The sequence below is a fragment of the Tachyglossus aculeatus genome, chromosome 11, assembly GCF_015852505.1.
Source record: "Tachyglossus aculeatus isolate mTacAcu1 chromosome 11, mTacAcu1.pri, whole genome shotgun sequence".
NCBI classification, from domain to species: Eukaryota; Metazoa; Chordata; class Mammalia; order Monotremata; family Tachyglossidae; genus Tachyglossus; species Tachyglossus aculeatus.
Window position 1 is genome coordinate 46,113,876 of NC_052076.1, and position 26,763 is coordinate 46,140,638.

The following is a 26,763-nucleotide window of genomic DNA, read 5'->3' on the forward strand; positions in this document are numbered from 1 at the left end:
GAGAGGGAGGGAAGGGAGGGGGAGAGAGAGAGGAGGGAAGGGAGGGGGAGGGAGGGAAGGGGGGAGAGAGGGAAGGAATGGAGGGGGAGAGAGGGAAGGAAGGGAGGGGGAGAGATGGAGAGGGAGGGAGAGAGGGAGGGAGGGAGAGAGAGAGGGAGGGAGGGGGGAGAGAGAGGGAGGGAGGGGGGAGAGAGAGAGAGGGAGGGAGGGAGGAGGAGAGAGAGAGAGTGAGGGAGGGAGGGAGGGAGGAGGAGAGAGAGGGAGGGAGGGAGGGAGGGAGGAGGAGAGAGGGGGAGGGAAGGGGGAGGGAGGAAGGAAGAGGGAGGGGGGAGGAGAGAGAGAGGGAGGGAAGGGAGGGTGAGAGAGAGGGTGGGAAGGGGGAGAGAGGGGGGAGGGGAGGGAGAGAGAGGGAGGGAGGAGGGAGGAAGGGAGGGGGAGAGAGGGAGGGAGGAGAGAGGGGAAGGGAAGGGGAGGGAGAGGGAGGGAAAGGAGAAGGAGAGAGAGGGGGAGGTAAAGGAGAGGGAGAGAGAGAGGGGGAGGGAAAGGAGGGAGAGAGGGAGGGAGAGAGGGAGGGAGGGGAGAGAGAAGGAGGGAGGGAATGGAGAGGGAGGGAGGGGAGAGAGAAGGAGGGAGGGAATGGAGAGGGAGGGAGGGGAGAGAGAAGGAGGGAGGGAATGGAGAGGGAGGGGAGGGAGAAAGAAAGAAAGAAAGAAAGAAAGAAAGAAAGAAAGAAAGAAAGAAAGAAAGAAAAAGAAAGAAAGAAAAGAAAAGAAAGAAGGGAGGAAGAGAGGGAGCGAGAAAGAGAGAAAGAAAGAAGGCAAGAAAAGTGGCAAAAGTCCGTGTGTTGCGGCCTCCGGCCCCCGCTGGTCCCGGCTGCCCGGTGAGCGGCCGGAGGAGGAGGAGGAGGAGGAGGAGGAGGAGGAGGAGGAGGAGGAGGAGGAGGAGGGGCTCTGATTGTCCAGGCTCATTGGCCGCGGGCAGCACCCATCCCGCTCCGCCTGGCCCGCCACCCCCCCAAACCACCAGCAGGGGGCGGGCCGGCGGGCCGTTGGGCGGGCCGCGACTCCGCTAGGGGGCGTGCGGGAGCAGGCTGCGCGGCGGCGGGGCGGGGCGGGGCGGGGCGGGGCGGGGCGGGGCGCGGTGACGCCGGCCCTTCGCCCCGCCCGCCCGCCCGCCCCCGCGCGCGCCCCCCGCCGGACCGGACCGCCCGCCCCCCGCGCGCCCCCGCCCGCCCGCCCGCGCGCCCCCCCTTTCCCGCTGGAGCGCGCAGCCGCGCTGGGACGGGTCGGGGAGAAGAGCCGGGCCGGGCCGGGCCGGGCGGAGGAGGAGGAGGAGGAGGACCACCACACGGGAGTCGCGCCGTCCGCCCGCCCGCCCTCCCACCCGCAGCCGGACGGACCCCCTAAGGCGGCTCGCCCTGCTTCGAGGGAAAGGGGGGGAATCCCCCCTGCCCAGCTCTGTCCAGCCCTGCCCAGCCGTGCGCAGCTCTGCCCAGCCGTGCCCAGCTCTGTCCAGCGGTGCCCAGCTCTGCCCAGCCGTGCCCAGCTCTGTCCAGCGGTGCCCAGCTCTGTCCAGCGGTGCCCAGCTCTGCCCAGCTCTTCCAGCCGTGCCCAGCTCGGTCCAGCGGTGCCCAGCCGTGCCCAGCCGTGCCCAGCTCTGTCCAGCCGTGCCCAGCGGTGCCCAGTTCTGCCCAACCGTGCCCAGCTCTGTCCAGCGGTGCCCAGCCATACCCAGCGGTGCCCAGCTCTGCCCAGCGGTGTCCAGCCCTGCCCAGCCCTGCCCGGCGGTGCCCAGCTCTGCCCAGCGGTGCCCAGCTCTGCCCAGCGGTGCCCAGGGCTCCGCAGCCCCCCGGGGCCAGCTTGGGGGCCGGGGCGGGCATGAGACGTTGCTGCCCCCGCGCCCCCGGCACCCGTGCCCCCGCTCTGACCCGCCGCCAGCCCGGCAGTTAGAGGCAGCAGGGAGGGAGCCGACCCACCGCCCGCCCGAGAGATGTCCAGGAGGAAACAGAGCAACCCCAGGCAAATCAAGCGTAAGTGTCAAACTTTGGACAGGAGGAAGAGGACCAGCCTCGGGGACCCAATCCTGGCCCCTCTCCTGGACCATCTTAACGTCCCTCTGGCAGCCAGCTGCCCGGATAAAGTTACCCTTCCACCCCGCTTCTCCCCGCCCTCCCCCAACGATGGTATTTTAGTAAACGTAATGATGGGGGTATCTGTTAAGCGATTATCCCGTGCCAGGCACTGTGCTAAGCGCCAGGGGGGATGGAAGCCTCTTCTTCCTCCTCCCCTCTCGCCCTCACCCTCGGCAGCGCTGGGATTTCGTGCCCAGCCTGGCACGCTTCTGCCCCACGTTGGTCCCGACCTCCCTGGGCCTCGGTTCCCCCGTCTGTAAAATGGGGAGGAAGACCGTGAGCCCCACGTGGGACAACTTGATGACTTTGTATCTCTCCCCAGCGCTTAGAACAGTGCTTGGCACATAGTAAGCGCGTAGCAAATGCCATCGTTATTATTATTCTCCTCCGCCACTTGTCGGCTGTGTGACCTTGGCAAGTCACAACTTCTCTGGGCCTCAGTTCCCTCGTCTGTAAAATGGGATTTAAGACTGGGAGCCCCACGTGGGACAACTATCTGCCCCAGCGCTTAGAATAGTGCTTCGCACATAGTAAGCGCTTAACCCATACCATCATTATTATGATGAAAAGAAGCAGCGTGGCGTAGTGGAAAGAGCCCGGGCTTGGGAGCCAAAGGTCGTGGGTCCTAATCCCGGCTCTGCCACTTGTCTGTTGTGTGACCTTGGGCAATCCACTTCACTTCTCGGGACTCAGTCCCCTCTTCTGCAAAATGGGGATTAAGACTGTGAGCCCCACGTGGGACAACCTGATTACCTTCTCTCTCCCTCAGCGCTTAGAACAGTTCTTGGTACATAGTAAGCGCTTAACAAATGCCCTCATCATCATCACCACTCCCTCCCCCTTTCCACCGGGGCAACCCGGGGACGGCACCCGGTACATAATAATAATAATAATAATGATATTTGTTAAGCGCTTACTATGCACCAAGCACTGTTCTAAGCTCTGGGGGAGATACAAGTAATCAGGTTGTCCCACGTGGGGCTCACAGTCTTCATTCCTATTTTCGAGATGAGGTAACTGAGGCACAGAGAAGTGAAGTGACTTGCCCAAAGTCACACATCCACAGACCCGACGGGAGGAGGAAACCGAACCAGTACTGGCCCCACTCCTGGACCATCTTAACGTCCCTCTGGCAGACAGCTGCCCGGATAAAGTCTTTACTGTTACCCTTCCACCCCGCTTCCCCCGACCCTCCCCAAACGATGGTATTTTAGTAAACATAATGATGAGGGTATCTGTTAAGCGCTTATTCTGTGTCAGGCACTGTACTAAGCGCTAGGGTGGATACAAGCCAGGCGGATTGGACCCAGCCCTGTCCCATGTGGGAGCTCACCGGCCTGATCCCCTTTTTAGCAGATGAGGTAACTGAGGCCCAGAGAAGTTCAGTGACTTGCCCAAGGAGTATTTGCTCCTTGGCGTCCTTCACACTCCGCGCAACCTGCTGCCTCTTTCTCCCGCTCCCCCAAAAGACAGCCTGTCCAAACGATGGTATTTTAGTAAACATAATGATGAGGGTATCTGTTAAGCACTTATTCTGTGTCAGGCACTGTACTAAGCGCTAGGGTGGATACAAGCCAGGCGGATTGGACCCAGCCCTGTCCCATGTGGGAGCTCACCGGCCTGATCCCCTTTTTAACAGATGAGATAACTGAGGCACAGAGAAGTTCAGTGACTTGCCCAAGGAGTATTTGCTCCTTGGCGTCCTTCACACTCCGCGCAACCTGCTGCCTCTTTCTCCCGCTGCCCCAAACGACAGCCTGTCCATGATGCCATCTCCAGGGCTCCCGCAATGCTGGCTATTTGCAGAGTGACATGTAATCTAATATCCACAGGGCAGATCTGTAATGTATATACGTGCACTGCTGTTTTCATTCTAAGGTCCAATTAGTCGGAGCCCGGCTATTAAGATTTTCCCCTCCCAGCCACCCCCAAATTTTACTAGTGGCCGGAGAAGTTTGTGTCCATTTTAGAGGCCTCCCCCCGGCCTCCTCACCCTCCCCATTTTTACCCCTCACCCTCCTCCTCTTTCTCCCCTCGCTTCCACCGAGATGTTTTGGCCCGATAGGGCAGCCTCTGACTGATCAGGGTTGAGATAAAGTTTAAAATATTCCATTCTGCAAGTCCCATCCTGATAAAAATCACTCTGTCGGGACGGGATGAAATTGTGATCTTATCGGCTCGGTTGACTCTCACAGTCATTGTATTTTTTTTAAAAAAAGATCATCTGGGGACTTTTGGAAAGATGGGATGCGAAAGTATGGAGCGATCTCTAACCGTGAGCTTGATTACTTTGTGTTTTCCTTCGGGAAGCCGTTGGGACTTCAGCTACCGGGACCTGGGCTTTTCCCTGTTTTGGACACCACCGTCCTGCATTTGGCCTGAAAAATAAAAAAAGAAAGGAAAGAAGATAGGGGGAAACCCTGATTAAGTATCCGGATAAACGTCAGATTAGGACCACCTTCGGATTGCTCTGTATTTTCTCTGCCTCTCCCAGTCCAAGTGCACTGTGAGTGATTGGGCGGCCCCTTGGTTCTCTTGGAGAACCAAACCGATCAAGGGAGAAGAATCTGATTTCAGGTCTGGCCGAGATGAAAGATTGCCCTCTTTGTCTATTCTGGGGGGTTTCTATGAACCGCTGGAACACTTCCACCGGGGTTACCTGCTTTTGTTTCTCCCCTCCCCCTCGCCCCACCCTCCTTTTCTTTCCTGACCAGATCGGAGTGACTGATAACTTAGAGATGGAGGGAGAGTTTGTAACAAACGTTGCTTTTATCAGCCTTGCGAAATAATTGCAATTCTGAGTGGCATCTACCTGCCCGCCGGAGACGATGGCTCACCTGATAGATCTTTATCAGACCTAGAGGGGAATAGGTGGAAAATATAAGGTTTTATCCCCCCCCCCCCCCATTTCTTTAACCTAAAGTTTTACCTAGAGCCCCCGAGATCAAGTCTGGATAATTAATGTCAGCCGCTGTGCATTTATAGCAACCGTTCCGTTTTAATTAGCAGAAGTCAGTGCAGAAGCTGCTCTCCGTGGCTTTGCACTGAACAAAGATTCTCGGCTGCTTAGACAACAATGCTGATCTTTTTCTTGATAAAGGATATTTCAGTATAGTGTTCGCTCTTCTTGTACGTGTGACAGGAAGCCAGCTCCCTTACGGTCCGCCTAGGTTCGAATAGAAAGGTTCAGGCTAATAATAACTTATTAAAGTGGTTGTCAGCGTCGCTAATAGTTCTCAGCAAAGGGCCAGGTAGTTGGCCCTCTCCTCTACGGCATAGTTGAGTCGGTCCAGGCTCCTACTTCTCCTTCCTCCCTTGGCTTCCCCTCTGGAAGATGCGTGCCGCTTAATAAGGAGTAAAAGGTGATCCCAAGATGGATTAGGATGCTCAAAGGACGCGGCAGCCTTTCAAATGTGTTAGTGGGAAGGCAGCGCTCCCGGCTCGCTCTTTTTCTCCTTCCACTTCTGCTTTCTTCAGAGATGTGAACCTGTGATACGGAGGAAGGCTGATCGCAAACAGATGAAGATGGCCAAAGTGGATAAAACCCAGAGAGGCTTGGAACCTTTCCTTTACGTCAACATGAAAACAGTCATTAGAAACATAGATGCCTGCTTTGTTGTTGTTGTTGTTGTTGTTCCCTTTGCTTGGCTCACTGGAAAAGGCGAGAGTGTGCGTGAATCAGAGTTCTGGTAATCCGACTCCTATAAATGTACAAACCGGACCTGTTTTCAGAAAGTATACTTATATCATGTCAACTGAAGTATTAAAACCTCCCACAGATTCCTATCTGCTCTCTTTCTCTCGTTTTTTTTTTCTTCTTCTGTGCGCCTCGGTTCTGCTTTTTTCAGCTTGATGAGAAATGCAGATAGGCGCCGAGGAGAGATCTCAGGTTTAAGACGAGATTGCCAGAAATGATAAGGCGGAGCGCTAGATCAGACCCCGGACTATATTTAACCAATACAAAAAATGATGATGAATGCCCTGGCGTTGGGTTTGAGCAGGCCCCGCTCCCTCCAAAGGCCAGAAGGTTATTTGAGTTCCCGAAGTGTCCCCGTTGCCTCTGTCCCAGAATGTTAGGAAATGTGGGAGAAAGTGGCACAGAGGCAGGGGGGCATGGCCACCTCCTGGCCCACTTTCCTATCTTATCTGATAATGACGGTGCCGGCTTGGCTGGTTTCATTCCTCCCCCCCCCCCTCCACCTTTTTCTTTTTTGTTGGGTTTGTTTAGTTTGATTCTGGATTCAAGTTAGATGGAACATCGAGTTAAGATATTAATGCTGATTGTAACTAGGCGCCGATGGCATTCAGATACCGTGGGTGCAATTTCTGGTATTTCAGATTGAACATTTAAAAGAGAATCTCTTTGTTCAAGACCGTCCCTTGGGCTTCGGCCTCTAAACTAGTCATTAGATTGGGGGAAACTGATAGGCTAATTAATCTGATTCCATTAGTGATGAAGGTTACATTTCCGCCTTCCTTCCCCCCCTCCCACCCCCACTCGTCATCTCTCTTCTCCCCCCACCATCAAAGCCTAAGAAAATACTGCAACCTCAGATGCAGCTGCCTGTTTTTCTGTGTCTCTTTTGTTCTGCTGTGAGATTGATGTGAACGGCTGATAAAAGCAGGGAACTGATCCCGGCCCAGATAGCCTATTACATTTATTAACTTCAAACATGGGAGTGTGGGCCCATACGCAGAATGAGCAAACCTTAAGCAGTTGCAGTCTTGGCTTTTGCAGATGGGGGCCAGAGATAAGAAGGGAGATTGATTTTTTAGGCCGATGGTGTCTCTGTGTATGTTTATGAGACTTTTTCTCCTTTTTCAAAATTAACTTGAAGTGAAAAGTCTCCCGGTAGTTGCATGAGCTTTTATGCCCGCCTGTTTTTCCTTTCTGTTCTGCTTTCAGCTAAAGTAGATGTGAATTCCTGATAAGTGGTGGGGCCTGATCTCCATACTGATAAAGATCGCCAAGCCAGATAAGAGGTTCTTATCGCTACCAACCAGACTGGAGCAGGATTCGCCTACAATAACAAACACTGAAAAGAAAAGGCAGAAGGGCTCCGACAATTTGTTCCATTGCAAATGTGATTAATGCGGGCGTTTTAATGATCCGATCCGATGGCGGGGAGGGGGCTGACCCGCCGGACACCCTTGCTTTCCTATGAACTTGGCAAAATAGATATAAAATTGAAAATATTCTTTCCACCCCCTCCTCTCTTTTTAATGAGGCCCGAGTGGTACAGTCTGTCGAATGGCAGAAAGCTGACTTTTGGGGATTATTTTGCTGAGTGAAGGAAACGTGTTTGGCAAAATAGCAATCTGGCATTTATCAACCGATACTCTATCTTGAAATCGTATTAGATGGAGTTAGATAACACAATCTGAAAAGTAGTTAACCGGCCTTATTAGGGTTTTGGTGTATTTTTGAGGGGTGGGGGCGGAGGGGGCGGAATGTGTCCTGTTGCTTAGATTGGAAGGGCGTTTGTGGGAGTGGGCAACTCGGCTCAGAAAGCGCCCTTTTCCTCTACTTTAAACGATGTTTTGTTTTCCCCTTTTGGTGGGCGCTGGCTTAAGACATTGTTTGGGTCGGGGAGGAGAAAGTTAAGTGCGCAGGACCTCCATTTGTCAGATCCGTGAGCTCATTAAGCGGTTTTCTTTCCATGAGCTAGGGCCTTCATTGCACTCATTTCTCCGGGGCCTCGTCCCCATCCCAGGGCTTGAGTGGGCTGGGGCACCGTTTCCTGAAAAGCCCACCCGCACCTGGTGCCCACTTGGCACCCGGAGACCTGACACTGTCCGAGGGAGTCCCATGGCAAGGCTCACCTGACGACCCGACAAGACCCCACCACCCCCGAGTTGATCTGTTTGACTTTCACAAACTCTGCTTGAAGCAGCATGGCTTAGTGGAAAGAACAAGGGCTTGGGAGTCAGAGGACGTGGGTTCTAATCCCGCCTCCCCCACTTGTTTGCTGTGTGGTCTTGGGCAAGTCACTTCTCTGTGCCTCAGTTACCTCATCTGTAAAATGGGGATTAAAAGTGTGAGCTCCACGTGGGACAACCTGATTACCCTGTTTCTACCCCAGCACTTAGAACAGTGCTTAGCACATAGTAAGTGCTTAACAAATACCATTAGTATTATTATTATTATTACTTCTTCTCCTTCTCGGATTCCCCTCCAAGGGAATAGAAGTCAATGGACGCTTTCAAATCTAGCCAAAAATCCTTTTGGAAACTGGTGTTTTCCACCCATTTCCAATTTGCTTAAGCAAATTTCTGTGTGGCCTCTGTGCGACTAATCCGCTTCGGGCAATCGAGTCAACTTCAAAGCCAAACTTGGTCCCACGGAGCTGCCTTTCCCTGCACCTCTGGGTAGTCATTAGGGGCCACAGACAAGCTGAGGGGGTAGCCACCATCACAGGCCAGCTACCCAAGGGGGCACCAGCCTGGGATGTCTGCTTCTGATCTACTTGTTTTGTTGCCTGTCTCCCCCTTCTAGACTGTGAGCCCATCGTTAGATAGGGATTGTCTCTATCTGTTGCCAAATTGTACTTTCCAAGAGCTTAGTACAGTGTTCTGCACACAGTAAGTGCTCAATAAATACGATTGAATGAATGAGTCCTGGAAGAAATCTGACAAACTTAACTGAATGCATTCTGAAACAGGGCCCCCAGGCTCCAAAGTAAGGGCTAAGGTCAGGCCACTGGGATGAGTGGGACAGGGGTTTTTGTTTTATCTTTTGGCTGCTCTACCTGGTTCATTCATTTAATTCATTTGTATTTAGTGAGTGCTTACTATGTGCCGAGTGCTGTACTAAGTGCTGTACTCACTTGGGAGAGTACCATAGGGGCTAGCAGGGACAGGGACAACTAGAGGAGGAATAATAATAACTTAGTATTTATTAAGCACATTCTCTGTTATTGTTATATCCTATTCTCCCAAGTGTGCTTAGCACAGTGTTTTGCACACAGTAAGCACTCAATAAATATGACTGAATGAATGAATGAAGTACTGTGCCAAACACTGGGGGAGGAGGAGGATACAATCCAGTCCCTCACAGTCCCTGACCCACATGGGGTTCTCAGGTTTAGGGGGAGGGAGAACTGATATCAAATCTCTATTTTACAGATGAGGAAAGTGAGGCATGGAGAAGTTAAAGCGACTCACCCAAGGTCACATAGTGGGCAAGTGGCAGAATTGACTTACTGGAGTACTAGAGTGAGGGTAGCAAGACTGGAAATACGACTTAAATATACTGGCCTTCAAAGATTCTGTCCCTTCCCCACTGCTTCAGTGGGGGAAAATCATCCCGCCAGTTCATTCATTCATTCACTCAGTTAATCATATTTATTGAGCACTTACTATGTGCAGTGCACTGTACTAAGCGCTTGGAAAGTACAATTCAGAATAGAGACAATCCCTGCCCACAACTGGCTTACAGTCTAGAAGGGGGGAGACAGACACCAATACAAGTAAACAGGCATCAACAGCATCAATATAAATAAATAGAATTATAGATCTATACACATCAAAACAAGTAAACAGGCATTAATATAAATAAATAGAATTATGGATATGTACATACATACACAAGTGCTGTGGGATGAGGAGTGGGGGTAGAGCAAAGGGAGCGAGTTGGGGTGATGGGGAGGGGAGGGGGAGCTGAGGAAAAGGGGGGCTTGCTTAGTCTGGGAAGGCCTCTTGGAGGAAGTGAGCTTTCAGTAGGGCTTTGAATGGGGAAAGTGTGATTGTTTGGCAGATTTGAGAAGGGAGGGCATTCCAGGCCAGAGGTCGGACGTGGGCCAGGGTTCGGCTGTGGGACAGGCGAGAATGAGGCCCAGTGAGAAGGTTAAGCACCAGAGGAGCAGAGTGTATGGTCTCGGATATAGGAGAAGGGAGGAGATGTAGGAGCGGGCAAGGTGATGGAGAACTTTCAAGCCAATAGTGAGTAGTTTTTGCTTGATATGGAGGTTGATAGGCAACCAAAGGAGATTTTTGAAGAGGGGAGTGACATGCTCAGAACGTTTCAGTAGAAAGATAATCTGGGCAGCAGAGTGAAGGTTGGTTTGAAGTGGGGGGAGACAGGAGGTTGGGAGGTCAGAAAGGATGCTGATGCAGTAATCCAGTCGGGATAGCATGAGTAACCGTACTAACGTGGTAGTGGTTTGGATGGAGAGGAGAGGGCGGATCTTGGTGATGTTTTGAAGGTGAGACTGGCAGGTTTTGATGACAGATTGGGTATGTGGGGTGAATTATGACATTGAGAACATCTCCCATTGGATGATCTGCTGACATCTTAAATTTAGTCCATCCCCCACTGAACTCCCCACCTTCCCTCCCAAAATCTTCTCCTCTTCTTACCTTTCCCATCGCTGTCAATAATGTCACCATTCTTTTTGACTCAGAAACATTCCACGTTGGTGACTTTCTCACTCCCCTTCCACATTCAACATGTCTCTAAATTCTGCTGGTTCTATGGAACCACCTCTTCCCTTCCACTGGTGTTCTGGAACAAGCCCTCAACCTACTGGTTGGGCTGTGGTAATAGCTTTCTTACTGGTCTCCCTGACTTCAGCCTCTCCCATCTTCAGATTATTTTACATACAGTGTTTTTAGGTAATTGTGATAATAATTATGGTATTTGTTAAGCACTTACTATGTGTCAAGCACTGTATGATGTTTATTAAGTAATAATAATAATAATAATGGTATTTGTTAAGCGCTATGTGTCAAGGACACTTCTAAGTACTGGGGTAGATATAAGCTAACCGGGCTGGATACAGTCCCTGTTCCACATGGGGCTCAACAGTCTTCTTTACCATGTGTGTAATACTGGGCTAAGTGTTGGAGAAGAGATACAAGACAGTCACATCTGGCCCATCCCCTGGTTCACACGAGGCTCATAATCTCAAAGAATTAGAGCATATCACACTTCCTCTCAAAAATCTCCAGGAGTTCCTCATTGCTTTTCATCTAAAACAAACAAACAAAAAAACTCCTAACCATCAGCTTCAAGTCTCTCTCATCAGCTGGCTCCCTCTTTTACCTAACTCCTCTCTTTTCCCAATACACACAGCTCTTGCTCTTCATTCCTCCTCAGTCAATTAATCAATCATATTTGAGTGCTTACTGTGTGCAAAGAGCTATACCAAGTGTTTGAGGGTACAAACTATCTAGCTGTTCCTCGTTCTCAACTCTCTGTCACCAATGTAGGTCTCATTCATTCATTCAATCGTATTTATTGAGCGCTTACTGTGTGCAGAGCACTGTACTAAGCACTTGGGAAGTACAAGTTGGCAACATATAGAGACGGCCCCTACCCAACAATGGGCTCACGGTCTAGAAGGGGGAGGCAGACAACAAAACATGTGGACAGGTGTCAAGTCATCAGAATAAATAGAAATAAAGCCAGATGTACATCATGCCCATTCCCTTTGCCTGGAATGCTTTCCTTCCTCTGTGTCCCAGAAGTTGGTCCCTCCCTTTAATAATAATAATAATAATAAAATAATAACTATGGCACTTGTTAAGCACTTGGTATAAACCAAGCACTGTTCTAAGCACTGCGGCAGATACAAGTTAATCAGGTTGGTTCACAGTCTTAATCCCCATTTTACAGATGAGGGAATTTAGGCCCAGAGAAGTGAACTGACTTGCCCAGGGTCACATAGCAGAGATGTGACAGAGCCAGAATTAAAGCCCAGGTCCTTCTGATTCTCAGACCTATGCTCTATACACTAAGCCACGCTGCCTGTCTTCAAAATCCTCCTACAAAGGCACTTCTTCCAGAAGACATGCCCGGATCAATCTGTACATCTTTCCTGGACATATCATCAATCAATCGCTGGTATTACTGAATGTCTACTATATGCAGGAAGCTTGTACTAAGTACTTGCGAGAGTCTACCAGAAACAAGAGACAGCCTCTCAGTTCTCAGATGGAGCAGGAGGAAGAACAAGGATATAATGAGTAATAGCATGAGTTGGATGAACTACTCAGGATAGAATAGTTGAATAAGGAAATAATTGAATATATAATTGATTATACTTATACAATATTACATATTTATATATAAAATGAGGATGCGTGATAAATATCACCAGCCTCCTGTACTGGTGTCTTCACCTGTTTATATGTATTTAATTGATTTATTTATTCACTTACTTTGTCATTTGTATCAATTCTCTCACTTGTACCCATTCTATATCTGACAGTTCATATCTGCTGTTTCTCCATTAAACTTTAAAGCTCCTCGAGGGCAATAGTGACGTCTCTTACATCTTTTTTGAGTGAATAGTATTTATCAAGGTTTTATTCTGTACAGAACCCTGTAATAAGTACTTGAGAAGCATAATAGAGTTAATAGTTCCCCAAGCATCTAGTAAAGTGCTCTTCACACAATAGTTGGTCAATAAATTTATTGGAAGGTGATGGTGGGAGATTATAGCGGAGGCTCTTCAACCACAACAGAAGTAGGACTGAGAGTCATTTGGGAGAGATGAGAGGATTGGATTTATTCTTGCTCTTAGCTCGTGGGGTCGAGACATTTTGTACCTTAGTTTACCAGCTGTAAAATGGGGTGCTTGTGTTTAGTCTCAGACTTTGAATTTCTCAGCGAAGTTTCTGAAAATGAGACAGCGCCATTTGAATATCCAGGCATGAGTGTTGGTGGTTCCAAAGAGTTGGAAATGCGGAGCAACTATGTCAGCTCTTTCCTCCTGGTTAAGAAGTGAAAAAGTTCCCCCATAATAATAATAATAGTAATTGTGCTATTTATTAAATCCTATGTGCCAAGAGCAGTACCAAGTACTGGAGTACATAAAAGATAATCAGGTCAGACACAGTCCCTGTCCCCATTTAACCCCCATTTGCAGGTAAGGAAACTGGGGCTCAGAGAAATTGAGTGATTTGCCCAAGTTCCCTGGTTCTGTGTTCTATTTTGGTGGTCACTTCACCAAATGGGTTGGCATAGAACCTGTTATTATGGTCACTGTGTCTGTCAATCAGTCATACTTATTGAATCCTTAATGTATGCAGAGCACTGTACTAAGCACTATCATTCAGTAGGTACCTGTTCAGAATCATATGCCCGCATTCTGTAACTCCTAGCTGTGCTGTGATATCCTGTCACAGTGGAAGGCTGTGAATCTCAGCCTAGCCACCTGTCCAGGTAGCTGGGCGTCTCCTCACCGAGAAGGATCAGGCGACTGCTAATCAGTCAAGCAATCAGTGGTATTTATTGAGTGCTTCCTGTTTGCAGAATCTTGTAATAAGCCCTTAGGAAAGTACAGTACAATAATGCCGGTAGAAATTATCCCTACGCACAAGTAGATTACAGTCTAGATGAGGAATTTAGAGCTCTAATAGATCACTAAAGGGAATACTTTCTATCCCACTGATTCTTTGCCTCTGCCTATCGGCCCCCGCTGTCTCTGGCATAGCCAGTGTCCTCTCCGTTGACCCTCTCTGACTTGTCTTGTGTGGCTGAGTTTCTGTCTCTCCAGCCAGCTACTCCCATAGGAGTAAATTTTGAGCTTTGTGTGTGCAGGGAATGTCACTGTTTATTGTTGTATTGTACTTTGCCAAGTGCCTCATACAGTGCTCTGCACACAGTAAAAGCTTAATAAATATGAATGAATGAAGGAGAGTGAAGCTTCTTCTTAGAGGTCCTCCACTGCTCCTGCCTAGTTTGGGATTTGCTGGAGATTTAAATGGGTCAGTTGGGGGAAGAAAGGAGGAACGGGAATATGATGCCATTAATTGGGCCACTTATCTCCTGTTTCTATGCCAACCAGACGGTCCCTTGGTTTGATGGGGCCGCGAATAATACTCCAATTCGTGCCTATCTGCTGTCGACGCAGCTCTTGGTGGAGGGTTGGCATCATCCAACCTCCTCACCAGGCTGCTCAGCCTAGGAAAGATGTTGCTTCTTTGGGTTGTTTTCTTGGGGAGCCTAACCAAGTGTCTCTAAGGGGAGCCAGGTCATGCCCAGGCTGCTTCTTTCTCCTCTTCCTTCTCATTTCTCAAAATCAGATAATCACTGTGGATGGAAGTCTGATAACAGCCAGGGATTTCACCTGAAGCCATGCAGACCCTGGGCTTGACTCCCAGATCTGAGAACTGCAAACTTTAAATGCGGTCACATCTGCTAATTGAATCTTGCTTCCCCAAGGATGGGTTTGGGGATGAGGAGAAAGAGATGACAGGAAGCTGTGGAGAGGGGGAGGAGAGGAGGGCTCCCTGGACACTAGCACCTTCGGACCAGGCCTGTTATTTGGGCAGACCAACATTGTCCAGAGTGTCGGAAATTAATTGCCTCTGAGGTCATCTCTTCACTTCTGGGGCTTGCAGGGTAGCTGCTGTGGCTTCTGAGCTGATGGAATGGGGCAGCCTTTGCCAGTGGGTCGTTCAGGCTGTAATGAAGTTGGAATCCTAGCTGAGGTGGCCATGGTTGTTGACTTATCTCCGCCCTCAGATCGGAGCAATTATAACATTCTTTGGCAAGGCTGACCACCAAGATAGATGTTCCAGGAGGCTTCATAACTCCAGTATCGCAATTTTCCCTCCAGGAAGGATGAATCTTTTTTTGAGAGGGTGGGTTCGGGCCTTAGATAATTATCTTGGGCATGAGAAAGATACAGTCCTTTTGATCCCCAAGTATTATTAGCACCTGTGTGCTTGTGGTACTTTAAACAGACCCAGACCTTGCTGTGAAGGAGCTGCCTGCTGGTGCCACCAATCAGTCAGTGAATGGTATTTAGTGAGTGTTTGCCCTTTGCAGAGTGCTATACTAAATGCTTGGGACACTACAATGCCATAGAGTTGGTAGACACGATTCCTGCCCTCAAGGGGTTTACAGCCTAGTGGGGGTCTGGTTGTGCCCAAGGAAGTACAAACAGATTGGAGACTCTAGCCTGAACTAAGATGTAGAAGTTCAGGGGACAGATCCAGGAATTGAACAAAAATATCTACATTATATGCATTAGATGGAGAGATGAGTGTTGTGAATTTTGGTGCCTGGGAGAGAAAACTTTGGTACCTGAAATTTATTGTGCGTTTAATTGTCTCTTTGCAGATACTAAAAAACTGGCCATTCACTGTCCTCTCTTCTTAATCTGGTAGTGGGCAGGGAACGTGTCTACCAACTCTGTACTCTCCCAAGCGCTAAATCCAGCGCAAGTGCTCAATCATTCAATATATGGTATTTATTGAGAGCTTGGGAGAGTACACTACAACAGAATTATCAGACATGTTCCCTGCCCATAACAAGCCTACAGTCTAGAGAGGGAGACAGACATTAATACAAATAAATAATTTATAATATATAATTTAAAGATAAGTATGTAAGTGCTGTGGGGTTGTGGGTGGGGTGAATATCAAATGTCCAAAGTTACTTGGCCATTTGGAGGGTTGGGGCATTCCCTTTGTCCAGAACTGTGTGGCCCCTCTTCAAGCGAGGTGTTTGTTCCTAACCTGTAGGGGAAGTGGCATTCTATTCCTGCAGGAGTCTGACCTGGAATGGGACAGCCAAATAAGCAAGTTCTGTGGCAGAGAAAGCCCCAACTTGGCAGCAAACATAGATGGGAGAGGCAGCATCCAAACCACTCGGGTTTGAGGCTGTGAATTTCTTTCACCATTTCTCTCTCTCTCTCCTCTTCACTTCACACTTGTGTAATGTACCAGACCCACAATTTCATCCTGATCCATAAACTCTTAAACCAGTGAACATATCCGTTTCCAAAACAAAAGGCAGAAATGACCTGTGTGGAGGCTGCCGGTCACCGCAACCTCTGCCCCTCTCCCTTCCAAGCAAAATCCACACCATCCTTCATTTCATCTTACCGAGCTCCTCTCTTCCTGCTTAATCCAAGCTTGAGGGATGTGGGAAGACAGGACCAGGGGGGAATAACTGTATCTGGAGATTGTAAGCTCCTTGAGGGCAGGGATCGTGTCAATCATATTATTGAGCACTTACTGTGTGCAGAGCACTGTACTAAATGCTTGGGAGAGCACAGTATAGCAAACATACCCACAACAAGCTTACAGTCTACCAATTCTGTTGTACTGTACTCTCTCACGTGCTTCAAACAGTGCTTTGCACACAGTAAATGCTCAGCAAATAACATTGATTGATCCAAGAAGTTCATCCTTGAGGTATTGCTGGCCCAGTCTTTAAAAATCCACCAGTATAGACCAGGGGGCAGTCATTTGACCTACTCTTCCATGGTTGGTCAGTGAGACCCTGGCCTTGTGCAGCATTTCATGGTCATCTTCTGGTCTGCAAGCCTGTCTGAGTTGGGGGTCCTCTCTCCCCCTCCCAACCCCCTCCCTCACTCTCTCCCTTTTTTGTGGGAAGTCCAGTGATTGGTATCAAATCCTGCCCTTCTGATCACTGCAGCTATAAAGGCTCCTCATTGTTCCTGCAGTAACATGTTTTTAGAAGGGCTGAGGCCCGTGAAGGAATGTAACTGCTGACCTTGGTGTGGAATAGGGTTAAGGAGTATATGCTTGTGAGTCACTGCAGATAACAGACTTGCACTGGGGGATTTTTTTTTTTTTTCTCTGCCTCCCTCTGCTTCGTGTTCTCTCTCCAGGGCCCTAGATCAGAACAGGAGAATGTAAGCCCAGTGGATTTATGAACTTTGTGAAGTATTTTTTATTTTTGTGTATGTGTGTGTGTATGTGTGTGTTTGTGTTCTGAAAGACAGAAGGCCTGTTTCATCATTTTTTAAAGCTTATATAATTCTCCCTAGCAAGGTGTTAAGACACTTTCTATACTCCAGACTGTTTTGCAGTAGGGATAACAATATTCTAGTGACAAGTCAGTTGGGCCAGGGGCAGGTGGAAAAATCCGAATTGTTTCAAGGTGCAAGAGTTTTGGGGAGTAGTAGTAATAGTATACTATTAGAAGTATAGTATAGTAATAGAAGGGCAGTGTGCTATATGCTGGAAGAAATCCAAGGATGCTGATTCTGACACAATTCCCACCCCACAGGGGTCTTCCAATCTGAAACAGAAGGAATGAAAGAGTGATGAACACACACACACACACGCGCGCGCGCGCACACACACACACACACACACACACACCCTAGAAGACAGAGAATGTGTCTGTCAACTCTGTTATATTGAACTCTCCCAAGCACTAAGCTCAGTGCTCTGCACATGGCAAATGTTCAATAAATATGATTGAAACAGTAGTAAATACTGCAGTAACAGTAGCAGCAATAGCAACGCAGCCCTGGGTGGGAAGAGTTGCTGGTCCCAACAGCCATAATCTCTCCAACAACCCATAAATTGAATAAGACATGCTTGCCCACCTGCTGCTTCTGAGGGCTTGGGAGTTTTTATCCCCAGCACTCATGGGTGGGGAAGAAAAAGATTCTGGTCAGATATCCATTCCCCTCTTTCCCCCTCTTCCCCACCTGTTCATTCACCAGTGGTCTCCAAAGCCCTGTTTTAAGATGGGGAGGAAGGAAGAGAGGATGAATCTGGACCACCACACTTCTAAGTTGGATTTTCAGGGTCTGTTACCGAGTTTCCCTTTTCCATCCATCTTTGATTCCAGCCACGCAGAGAGTGGCCTGAACGAAATCAGATCTGAGGGAGAGGCAGGTGCACACTGGTGGTGGGTGGAAACTTAAGCAGTATTCGGTTATTTCTTTTCTGAGAAATATTGGTTACCGAGAAATAAAGAGAGGGATACAAGCTGAAGTGGGAGGCTGGGGTGGGTGGCGAGGTATATGGGTGGGTTGGCGTGGGAAGATGTTGTTTAATAAATGGCTGGTGGTGAGTTGCAGTTTTCTTTTCACTCATCTCCTGTGGGTGTCAGTCTCCAATGGATGTTGTGATCTCAGAGGTGTGAATTCACTTTGTCATGGAACCTGTGATCTGAGCTGCACTCAGCCTCTTCAAGGCCCAGGTAAGTGCATTTTCACCTTTGTTGATGCACAGGCGGTTGTTTGAGGGTACAATTTGTTGCGTGGGCCCACAACCCCTCCTGGGTAGCATATGTGACTCTTGGCAGAACGGGTACCGCCATCTTGTCACAAAGGCTGCTACAGCTCTTTGACTTTGGGTTGATTCTCTGGTGCTGGCATGTCTTTTTTTTTAATGGTGTCTGTTAAGTGCTTACTCTATGCCAGCCACTGTTTTAAGCACTGAGGTAAATGCAAAATAATCAGGTTGAACATAGTCCCAGTCCCACATAGGACTCAGCCTTCATCCCCATTTTATGGATGACATAACTGAGGCACAGAGAAGTTAAGTGACTTGCCCAAGGTCATACAGCTGACAAGTGGCTGAGCTGGGATTAGAACCCTTCTTTCTGCCTTGAAGTATTGCTCCTCATCTCGGCGGCATATATGGATGCTTCTACGGAAGCCGCGTGGTGCTGTGAGGCGGCTGAAGACCGTCACCTTGTTTGACTGTTGGAGACAAACATGGGAGGGTTAATGAGGCTGGTCACCATAGGTAGGTTGAAAAAGATCTTGGGAATACTGAGGACCCCCAGACTCTTTCACTCTTGGTGGTCTTCTACTTTATTACAATGCTAACGTAATGTGTACATGTATAGATCAGGCTTGCAGATAAAAAACCTCTCGAACCTATGCCAAAATGTTATGCACACACACACAAACGTGTGTACACACAGCTCTTTCAGTCAATCAATCAACCGTATTTATTGAACACTTACTGTGTGCAGAGCACTGTACTAAGCGCTTGGGAAGTACAAGTTGGCAACATATAGAGACAGTCCCTACCCAACAGTGGGCTCACAGTCTGTGAGAAATGGAAGGGGTGAACCCAAGTTCATTGAGGGTGGCAGAGGATGTGGGCAAGATCAGGGTAAGTTAGTGAACTTTAGTCTTCTGCCCTTTGGGGACTCTACTGGATTGAGAGAAGCCTCCAAACCTCCTGAAAATTCTTAAGACTCCTCCGTCGGGGCCTATGCATGTGTGAGTGACTGTATGTACTTGTGTGTGCTCCTCTCTTTGTGTCAGAGAGGTGAATGAAGGAGTGGGGATCGTCTGTCATGTATTAAATGTTGGTAAGGACATTCCTGTTTGTATAGACTGGATCTGGCCACAGTGTTGTCAGTGGTCCCTTTTTGGACCTAAAGTAGAATGGCCCCTACTGAGTCTTAGCATCTGGACTTTAATATCTCTTTGGTCACAGTTGCCATTCTTGGTCAGCAACTGGCTGCTCTCCCGGGGATAAATGGCCAATTTAGCTGGCCCATATCTTGTTCATAGAGTCAGGGTGCCAAAAGGAACCTCTAAAAGTCATCAGAACCAACTCCGCCTTTTCCATTCCAGACTGCACTTCAACTAGACCAGGAAATAACTGTGTAGTTTATTTAACATTTTCCAAGAAAGGCCCTTCTGTAATCTCCTTTGGGAATATATTCCAGTGCCTCATAACTCTCATGTGCAGAAAGTTCTTCCTGAATCTATCCTAAGAACTTCTAGCTGCACTTTGAACATTTTGCCATATCCCTGATGAATGGCTACTCAACCCTCACCTAAACAGCGTCACTTCTGATTCTTGCATCTTGTTATCCTGTCCCATCCCATCTCCCTCCTTAGGCTTAAACACTCCCATTTTGAAGCCTCTTTCCAAGCCCCTTGACTAGGGATACCCAATGAGCATTCATTCCCCAGCCATGAGTTGAGTGAAACATTGGCTGACAGATGATTGAGCTTTCGGCTGCCGCAACTGGCAAATGATTGGCATGTTCCTCCTGAGACTGCACTTTCTGCTGCGAACAGTACATCTAGAAACCCTCAGCGTCTGAGGGTGAGGTATAGGTGTTGATGTGATGAGAAAGGAGAAAGAATTGGAGAGCAGAGATGTCCTACATGTTGGGGCTTTCTGAGCTGTGGTTGACTATAATGGGAGGGGGATCTGGGTTAGAAGAGATCAGGTGAATGGTTAGGAGCAATGCAGTGTGAGCTGGTTGTGAGCAGGGAATGTGTCTGTCTGTTGTTGTAGTGTACTCTCCCAAGCACCTATACGGTGCTTTTCACATAATCAGTGGAAAGAGCATGGGCTTTGGAGTCAGAGGTCATGGGTTCGAATCCCGGCTCGGCCACATGTCTGCTGTGTGACCTTGGGCAAGTCACTTAACTTCTCTATGCCTCAGTTCCCTCATCTGTAAAATGGGGATTAAGACTGTGAGCCCCACGTGGGGCAACCTGATCATCTTGTATCACCCCCAACAGTGCTTTGCACATAGTAAGTGCTTAACAAATTCCATCATCATTATTATTATTAATAATAAGTGCTCAATAAATACAATTGAATGAATAAGGAGGTAAGGCAGTGGTTAAGAAAATAGGGGATGCAGCATGGTGGAGCATGAGCCTGGGAGTCAGAAGGTCATGGGTTCTGATTCAGCCCCACCTATTGTCTGCTGTGTGACCTTGGGGCAAGTCACGTCACTTCTCTGTGCCTCAGTTGCCTCGTCTAAAATGGGGATTGAGACTGTGAGCCCCATGTGGGACACGGATTGTGTCCAACCCAATTTGCTTGTATTCGCCTGAACTTAGTATAGTGCCTGGAACATAGTAAGGCTTAACAAATACCACAATTATAATTATCATTGTTATGATGATGATTATTATTATTGGTTGATATTGGTAAGTAAGCCAGCAAAACATAATCTGGCGGGCCCGTTGTTCATTTTCATTGGCTAGTAGACTTGAAATCTATCTGCAAAGCTGTTTTAATTATTTTAATTACTCTTTTATCCATCTCACTTAAGTTGCAATGATCTGTGCAGTGGGTAGTAGAGTGATAACCTTACAGTTTCTACATCTTATATAGCATTTGGTTGTATTTTTCAGCCATACTTTCTTATGGTATGTTGAAATTTATGTTCTGCTTTAAAATTATTAGGATTTCGCTAAACCACTTTCTTCCCTGAATATTATTATTACTACTACTAGTAACTGTGACTGTGAGCCCGCTGTTGGGTAGGGACCGTCTGTATATGTTGCAAACCTGTACTTCCCAAGCGCTTAGTACAGTGCTCTGCACACAGTAAGTGCTCAATAAATACGATTGAATGAATGAATTAATACTACTAATAATGTTTATTAAGTATTCATAATGGGTAAACCACTGAATTAAGTGCTAGGGTGGTTACAAGAAAATCTATTAAAAATCAGTCCCTGGCCCACAGGGTCTAAGAGTCTGAGAGAGGGTAGGAAACCATGGAACAATAAAAATATAATTCAAACAATAAACATAAACCCTGATTGTTTAGCTGCTCTGGGCTCCAGTCTTGCTTTCCATGTGTTTAAAAACATGGTGTGGCATTAGCACTTTAGTATTTGCAGAGTACTTTATCATCGTTTATCATCATCATCATTATAATCTAACAAAATCCTCCATGTTGTAAACTTGCTGCTGTAATTGTTGAGGTTGGGAAACTGAGGCATAACAAGATCTAGTGGCCAAGGAGCAAGTCTGAGCAGAACAAGATTTGAATCTATCAATGGTATTTACTGAGTACTTACTATATGCAGAGCACTGAGCTATAAACCCTTGAGGAAGTACAATACAGCAGAGTTGCTAGTCACATTCTCTGACCCCAGTGAGTTTACAGTATAGAGGACCATGAGATTTCCTTGTCTGTGGTTGGTTTCCTTAAGCTAACTTTCAAAGTTAATTGAGGAAGGCAGCAGGGGGATTAGGAATTGGGACAATGTTATAATGTAGTAACCGTCAGGCCTCTCGTTCCCTCCTCTTCAACACTGACTGTGGTCCCTGCCCAGTTGGGTGGACACTGCTCATGTCCAACTTCTTTCTATTTACAAGAGTATTGGCCTCTGCCCACTCTTTGCAATCCAAGACCCTGGATTAACCTGCTCTCAGTCCTAGAAAATGAAAACAAATTATGTAGACATAGTAGCGCTCTCCATCATAAAGAAACTGCAATTTACGCGCTCTGTACAGTGTATGGCACCCAGTGAACACTCACTACTACTGTGATTCTTCTTTCAGGCAGTTCTACGGCTCAAAATAGTTATGTCAGTACTTGCTTCATCCCCTTTAAGCTTTCCCCTGACCAGTTCATCATTAGTTTCTGAGCAGAGTTGGTCTGCCCAACTCCAGCCCTCCTATGAATTCCTGAAGAGAGGACTCAATCAGTAGTATTTATTGAGCACCTACTGTGTGCAAGAGCACTTTACTAAGCACTTGGGAGAATACAGTATAACAGTAGGTAGACACATTCCCTCCCCACAGCATGCTTACAGTCTAGAGGAATCTCTGAATCTTTTCAATCGCTGACCATCCATGTAGAAGGGGCTCTTTTTGGCATAGAAGTAGGTTTCTGTCCCCTGGGGACTCTCCAGATGGTCATCAGAAATTGTAAATGAGTAATACCAGGTTGCCTTTCTGTCCCTGGGCCTAGATGCTCTGAACCTTTCCTTGTGCTGGGATGAGGGGTGAGTTGCCAGCAGGGCAGTCTCACAGAGCCATTTCCTTCTGCACAACTTCTGGCGCTCAAGTGACCACCAAACCAGCCATGCCCCTTTCCTAAACTGTGAGAATAAGACTGTGCTAAAGCAGGGGAGGAGATCTGTGGGGCCATGTCCCTTGAGTGACCCCACGGGACATCCGGTAAGTGATCCAGTTCTGTCTAGCAGGCTAGGTCTTAGGGCAAAACTCTCGTTTCCCTGCGTCTTCTGCCAATTAATCAATAAGTGGTATTTATTGATCACTTACTGCATCCAGAGCACTGTACTAAAGTGCTTGGGAAATCCACAACTGAGCTTCGCCAACCCATGGAGGAGATGTGCTAGGATTTGAACAACCTGGACCACGGAGAAGCCCTCGCCCTGCCTGCAGTCTCTCGCTTAGACCGTTTTTGTTTTCCTGTGGGCCAAGGGTGGGGATTTCCATCACCCAACAGCGGCCAGGAGAGAGCACGGAGCACAGCCAATGTAAACGGCCCCTCCCCCAGCTGGCTCACCCATCGGCCCGGGCCTCATCCCCAGCTCTTTCCGGTCACCCCACGATCATGTGGTTCACAGCTCTGTTCACCCAGCAGCTCCATGAACTCTGCTGAAGGCATTCCTACATTTAATCTTAATAAATGTGGCTGCCCGTCTCATCAGGGACTTGAGATTATTTGTTACTACTATTATCAGTCAATCAATCAGTGGTATTGAAAACTTACTATGTTCATTCAATCCTGATATATATTGAGCACTTACTGGGTGCAAAGCAGTCTACTAAATTCTTGAGAGAGTACAATATAACAATGAACAGACACATTCCCTGCCTAAGAGGAGTGCAGAGCACTGTAGTAAGTGCTTGGGAGAGTACAATACAGCAGAATTAGCAGACTCAGGCAATTCTATAAGCTCGTTCCCTCCCCTAACGAGCTTATAGAATTGTGGAATTTAAGTGCTTACTATGTGTCAAGCACTGTACTAAGTGCCGAGGTAGATATATGCAGATGGGACCCAGTCCCTGCCCCACAAGGGCCTTACAATTTAAATAGAGGGCGAGGAGGTATAGAACCCTCATTTTACAAATGAAGGCGCTGAAGTCCAGGGAAGTGAAGTGACTGGCGGAGATTAGAACTCAGGCCTCTAGACTCCTGGGTCCATACTCTTTCCATTAGGCCACACAGCCTCTACTGGAGCTGGTGTTGACCAAACACTGAGAATCTTACCAGGCGAAAGGGCAACCCAACACCTCCCTCCAGTTCCCCACGGGGCCCAAGACCAGTGTGATCCCAGGCCCCAGAACTAGCTAATGGCACAAGTCAGCCGGACCTTTTCTTGGGCATGCTGATCCTGCCCACGGCCAGGACCACAAGCCAAATCACCTCTCCTAGAACCGCCGCCGACCGTTCAGCCTGGGTGAGGATCTTTCCGACCTCTCCTCTCCCAATTCTCCCGGTTTTGAATTGATCTGTTTTTCTTTCTCTTAAATGTGCAGTTCAGCTGCTTACTCACTTTTCTGTCTCCCAGCTGAGGCCTCTCATGCAGGTTTCAGCTCCTATGATAATTCGGAAAGTTGAACTGGCCCCATTACTGCGCTGCGATGGTTGAACTGATAACAGCTTGATAATGGTGGAGATAGCTGAGACTCCGTAGCCAATAGTGCTGCCTCTTCTCCCATTAACATTCCCCACCACTGATCCGCTCGGAGCTGCCTATCTCCTCTCCATTTCCACTCGTCCACTAGATAAGGATGGAAATACTGACTTCATAGCTCACTGATTAAAGTGTCTGGATTTCTTGATAATACCCAGATAAATTATGTTTTTGAAAAAGAAGGTAGGGAAGGGAGTGAGAGGGGGGCCAAAAGGGGGACCATGAGTCCAGTCCTCCCCCCGCCGCCCCTTTCTCTTGTCTCTGCCCCTGGTTTCCCTCCAATGGCCCGGACTCCTCTGGAATCGCCTTGTTCCAGCGGATCTGCGGACAATTAAAGATTTGCATTTGCGTTTGGATTCAGGTGCCATTTAAGTGTCGGAGTAGGGAAGAGAGGATAAAAGCCTTTTTAGCTGATACTAGTTTGCACATTTATTTTGGAAGCGATTAGCTCTGATTCCAGTTTTGTGTATGAGATGGGAGGACAGGGGCTGATAATCCTCCAGCTGAGGAATTGTAAAAAGAGCCTTTCTTAGCTCCAGTTTTTATCTCTTGGGCAGCTCATTCAGTGCATTCCCTGGATATTTTCTATATTATTTATCTATCTGGGAGCCTTATATGCAAAAGTGAAGAATATGGTGAGTGCCTGGGAGAAGGATGTGTCCTGCCTGAGTGTATTCACAGCTGCATAGACTGTACATAAACACTGGCTATCTCTGATCTTGTGTTAATGAGATACTGGGTAATTAGGAAAGGGGTGTCTCTCTGTGTATGTGTGTGTGTGTGTGTGTGTTAGAGCAAATCACCTATATAGTTCTGCTCCAAATTAGCCACAGGAGCCTCCAGACAAATTCAATTTTTCCTTTGCTCTAAGAACCACTTAGGCCACAGCAGTCCCAGCCCTCACGCCTGGCCCAGCCAGCTCAGTGTCAGCTGTTGGCTTCTTCCCTTTTTCCAAATGAAAAACCCTGTTCAGTCCTTCTCCAAGATCTAGGACCTCCCTTGCCAATAGCTACTCGCCTACTCACCCAGGGCGAGTAATAATTTATTTTAGAAAGGTCAGGAAGAAGGCCGATGATGCTCCTAATGGTTGTTACTCCCGCCTACTTAGACTGTGAGCCCCATGTGAGACAGGAACTGTGCCTGACCTGATTAACTTGTATCTACTTTAGTGCTTAGAGCCTTGCTTGGCACATAGTAAGTGCTTAACAAATACGATCATTATTACGATGATGACTCATTTTACTACTGGAGCTACCTCCAGGGGATAGGGTGGCCCGCCAAGCAGTGCATGTGGGCTGATTCCCTTTTGTACTGCACTGATTTCCAAGGCTTCACTAGAAGCAGCGTGCCTTAGCGGAAAAAGCACGGGCTCGGGAGTCAGAGGTCGTGGGTTCTAATCCTGGCTCCTCCACTTATCACTTGTGTGTCTTTGGGCAACTCACTTAACTTCTCTCGGACTCAGTTACTTCATCTGTAATATGGGGATTAAGGTGGCGAGCCCCACGTCGGACAACCTGATTACTTTGGATCTACCCCAGAGCTTAGTAAGCGCATAGCAAATACCATTATTATTATTATTTTTGTATTGAAACTATGGATTTCCACTCCACCAAGCCTGGGCTTCCTTGTCTGTTCCCCGCCATTTCTGAGTTCCCTCATGGCTCCCCTCCTCCTCTCTCCTGGGTCCAGAAGAGCTAATGGGGACTCAGCAGGAGGAGAAGCTGTGCCCCTGTGAGTCAGGGTACATCATTTGATATACAGCAGCTGGCAACTATCTTTGCTCCTTTGATTCTTTACTCTTTCTGCCTTGCCCTGAGGGAGCTGGGCAGTTGCCAGGAAGCCCAGAGATTGCTCAATCAATCAAAGGTATTTTTATTGAGACTTATAGTGTGCTAAGCACTTGGGAGAATACACTAAAGATGGTAGAAATGATCCCGTCCCTCAAGGAGCTTAAAATTTATGTGAACTGGTTGCTTGCCCATCTGGTCATGGAGGTTTTAAAAATATCTGCCATTGCCTCATTTATAATTTTTCTCATTTTTGTAATTATTATTATCACAATTTATTGACAGTGTTGATTGATTTAATTAGTTCCCGTGTGTCACACACCACCATTTGGGATCAGTTGGTATTTTAACCACTGTCCCACAACAGAGGCACAGAAAGGTTGTGTGACTTACTTGAGGCCACACGGCATGCTGGTGTCACATCCAGCAACAAAATTCACAGCTGTCCCTCCCTTTGATTCCTGGAGTTTCCTTATCTGCCAATGGAAATTGAGCTCCTTGGGGATTGGTTTGTTTGTTTTACATCCTGCAGGAAGTGACACATTCCCAGTAAAATGGGAGGGGCCCTTAGAAAGGAAAGGTCCAGGTCAAATCTGGGTCAGGCCCTCTCTGGGAAAAGTGCTCCCAGGGACACGAGGGCCAGTGTATTCCTGTTTCTGGGCATTTCTTGCCCACTGGGACCCTGTCAGAAGGTAGGCCCAGAGTGGATTTTCTGATGCTCACCCTTCCA

General features: G+C 48.0%; 1 protein-coding gene across 1 annotated transcript in view; it reads left to right on the forward strand.

Moving 5' to 3' along the window:
• Positions 1–1,832: 1,832 nt before the first annotated feature.
• The window catches only part of ZFPM1 (zinc finger protein, FOG family member 1), a 203,376-nt gene continuing 178,445 nt past the window's right edge, over positions 1,833–26,763 (forward strand). The window contains 1 exon segment of the mRNA XM_038753764.1: positions 1,833–2,029. Within this exon segment, the coding sequence (XP_038609692.1) occupies positions 1,990–2,029 (40 nt within the window). The 5' untranslated portion in view covers positions 1,833–1,989.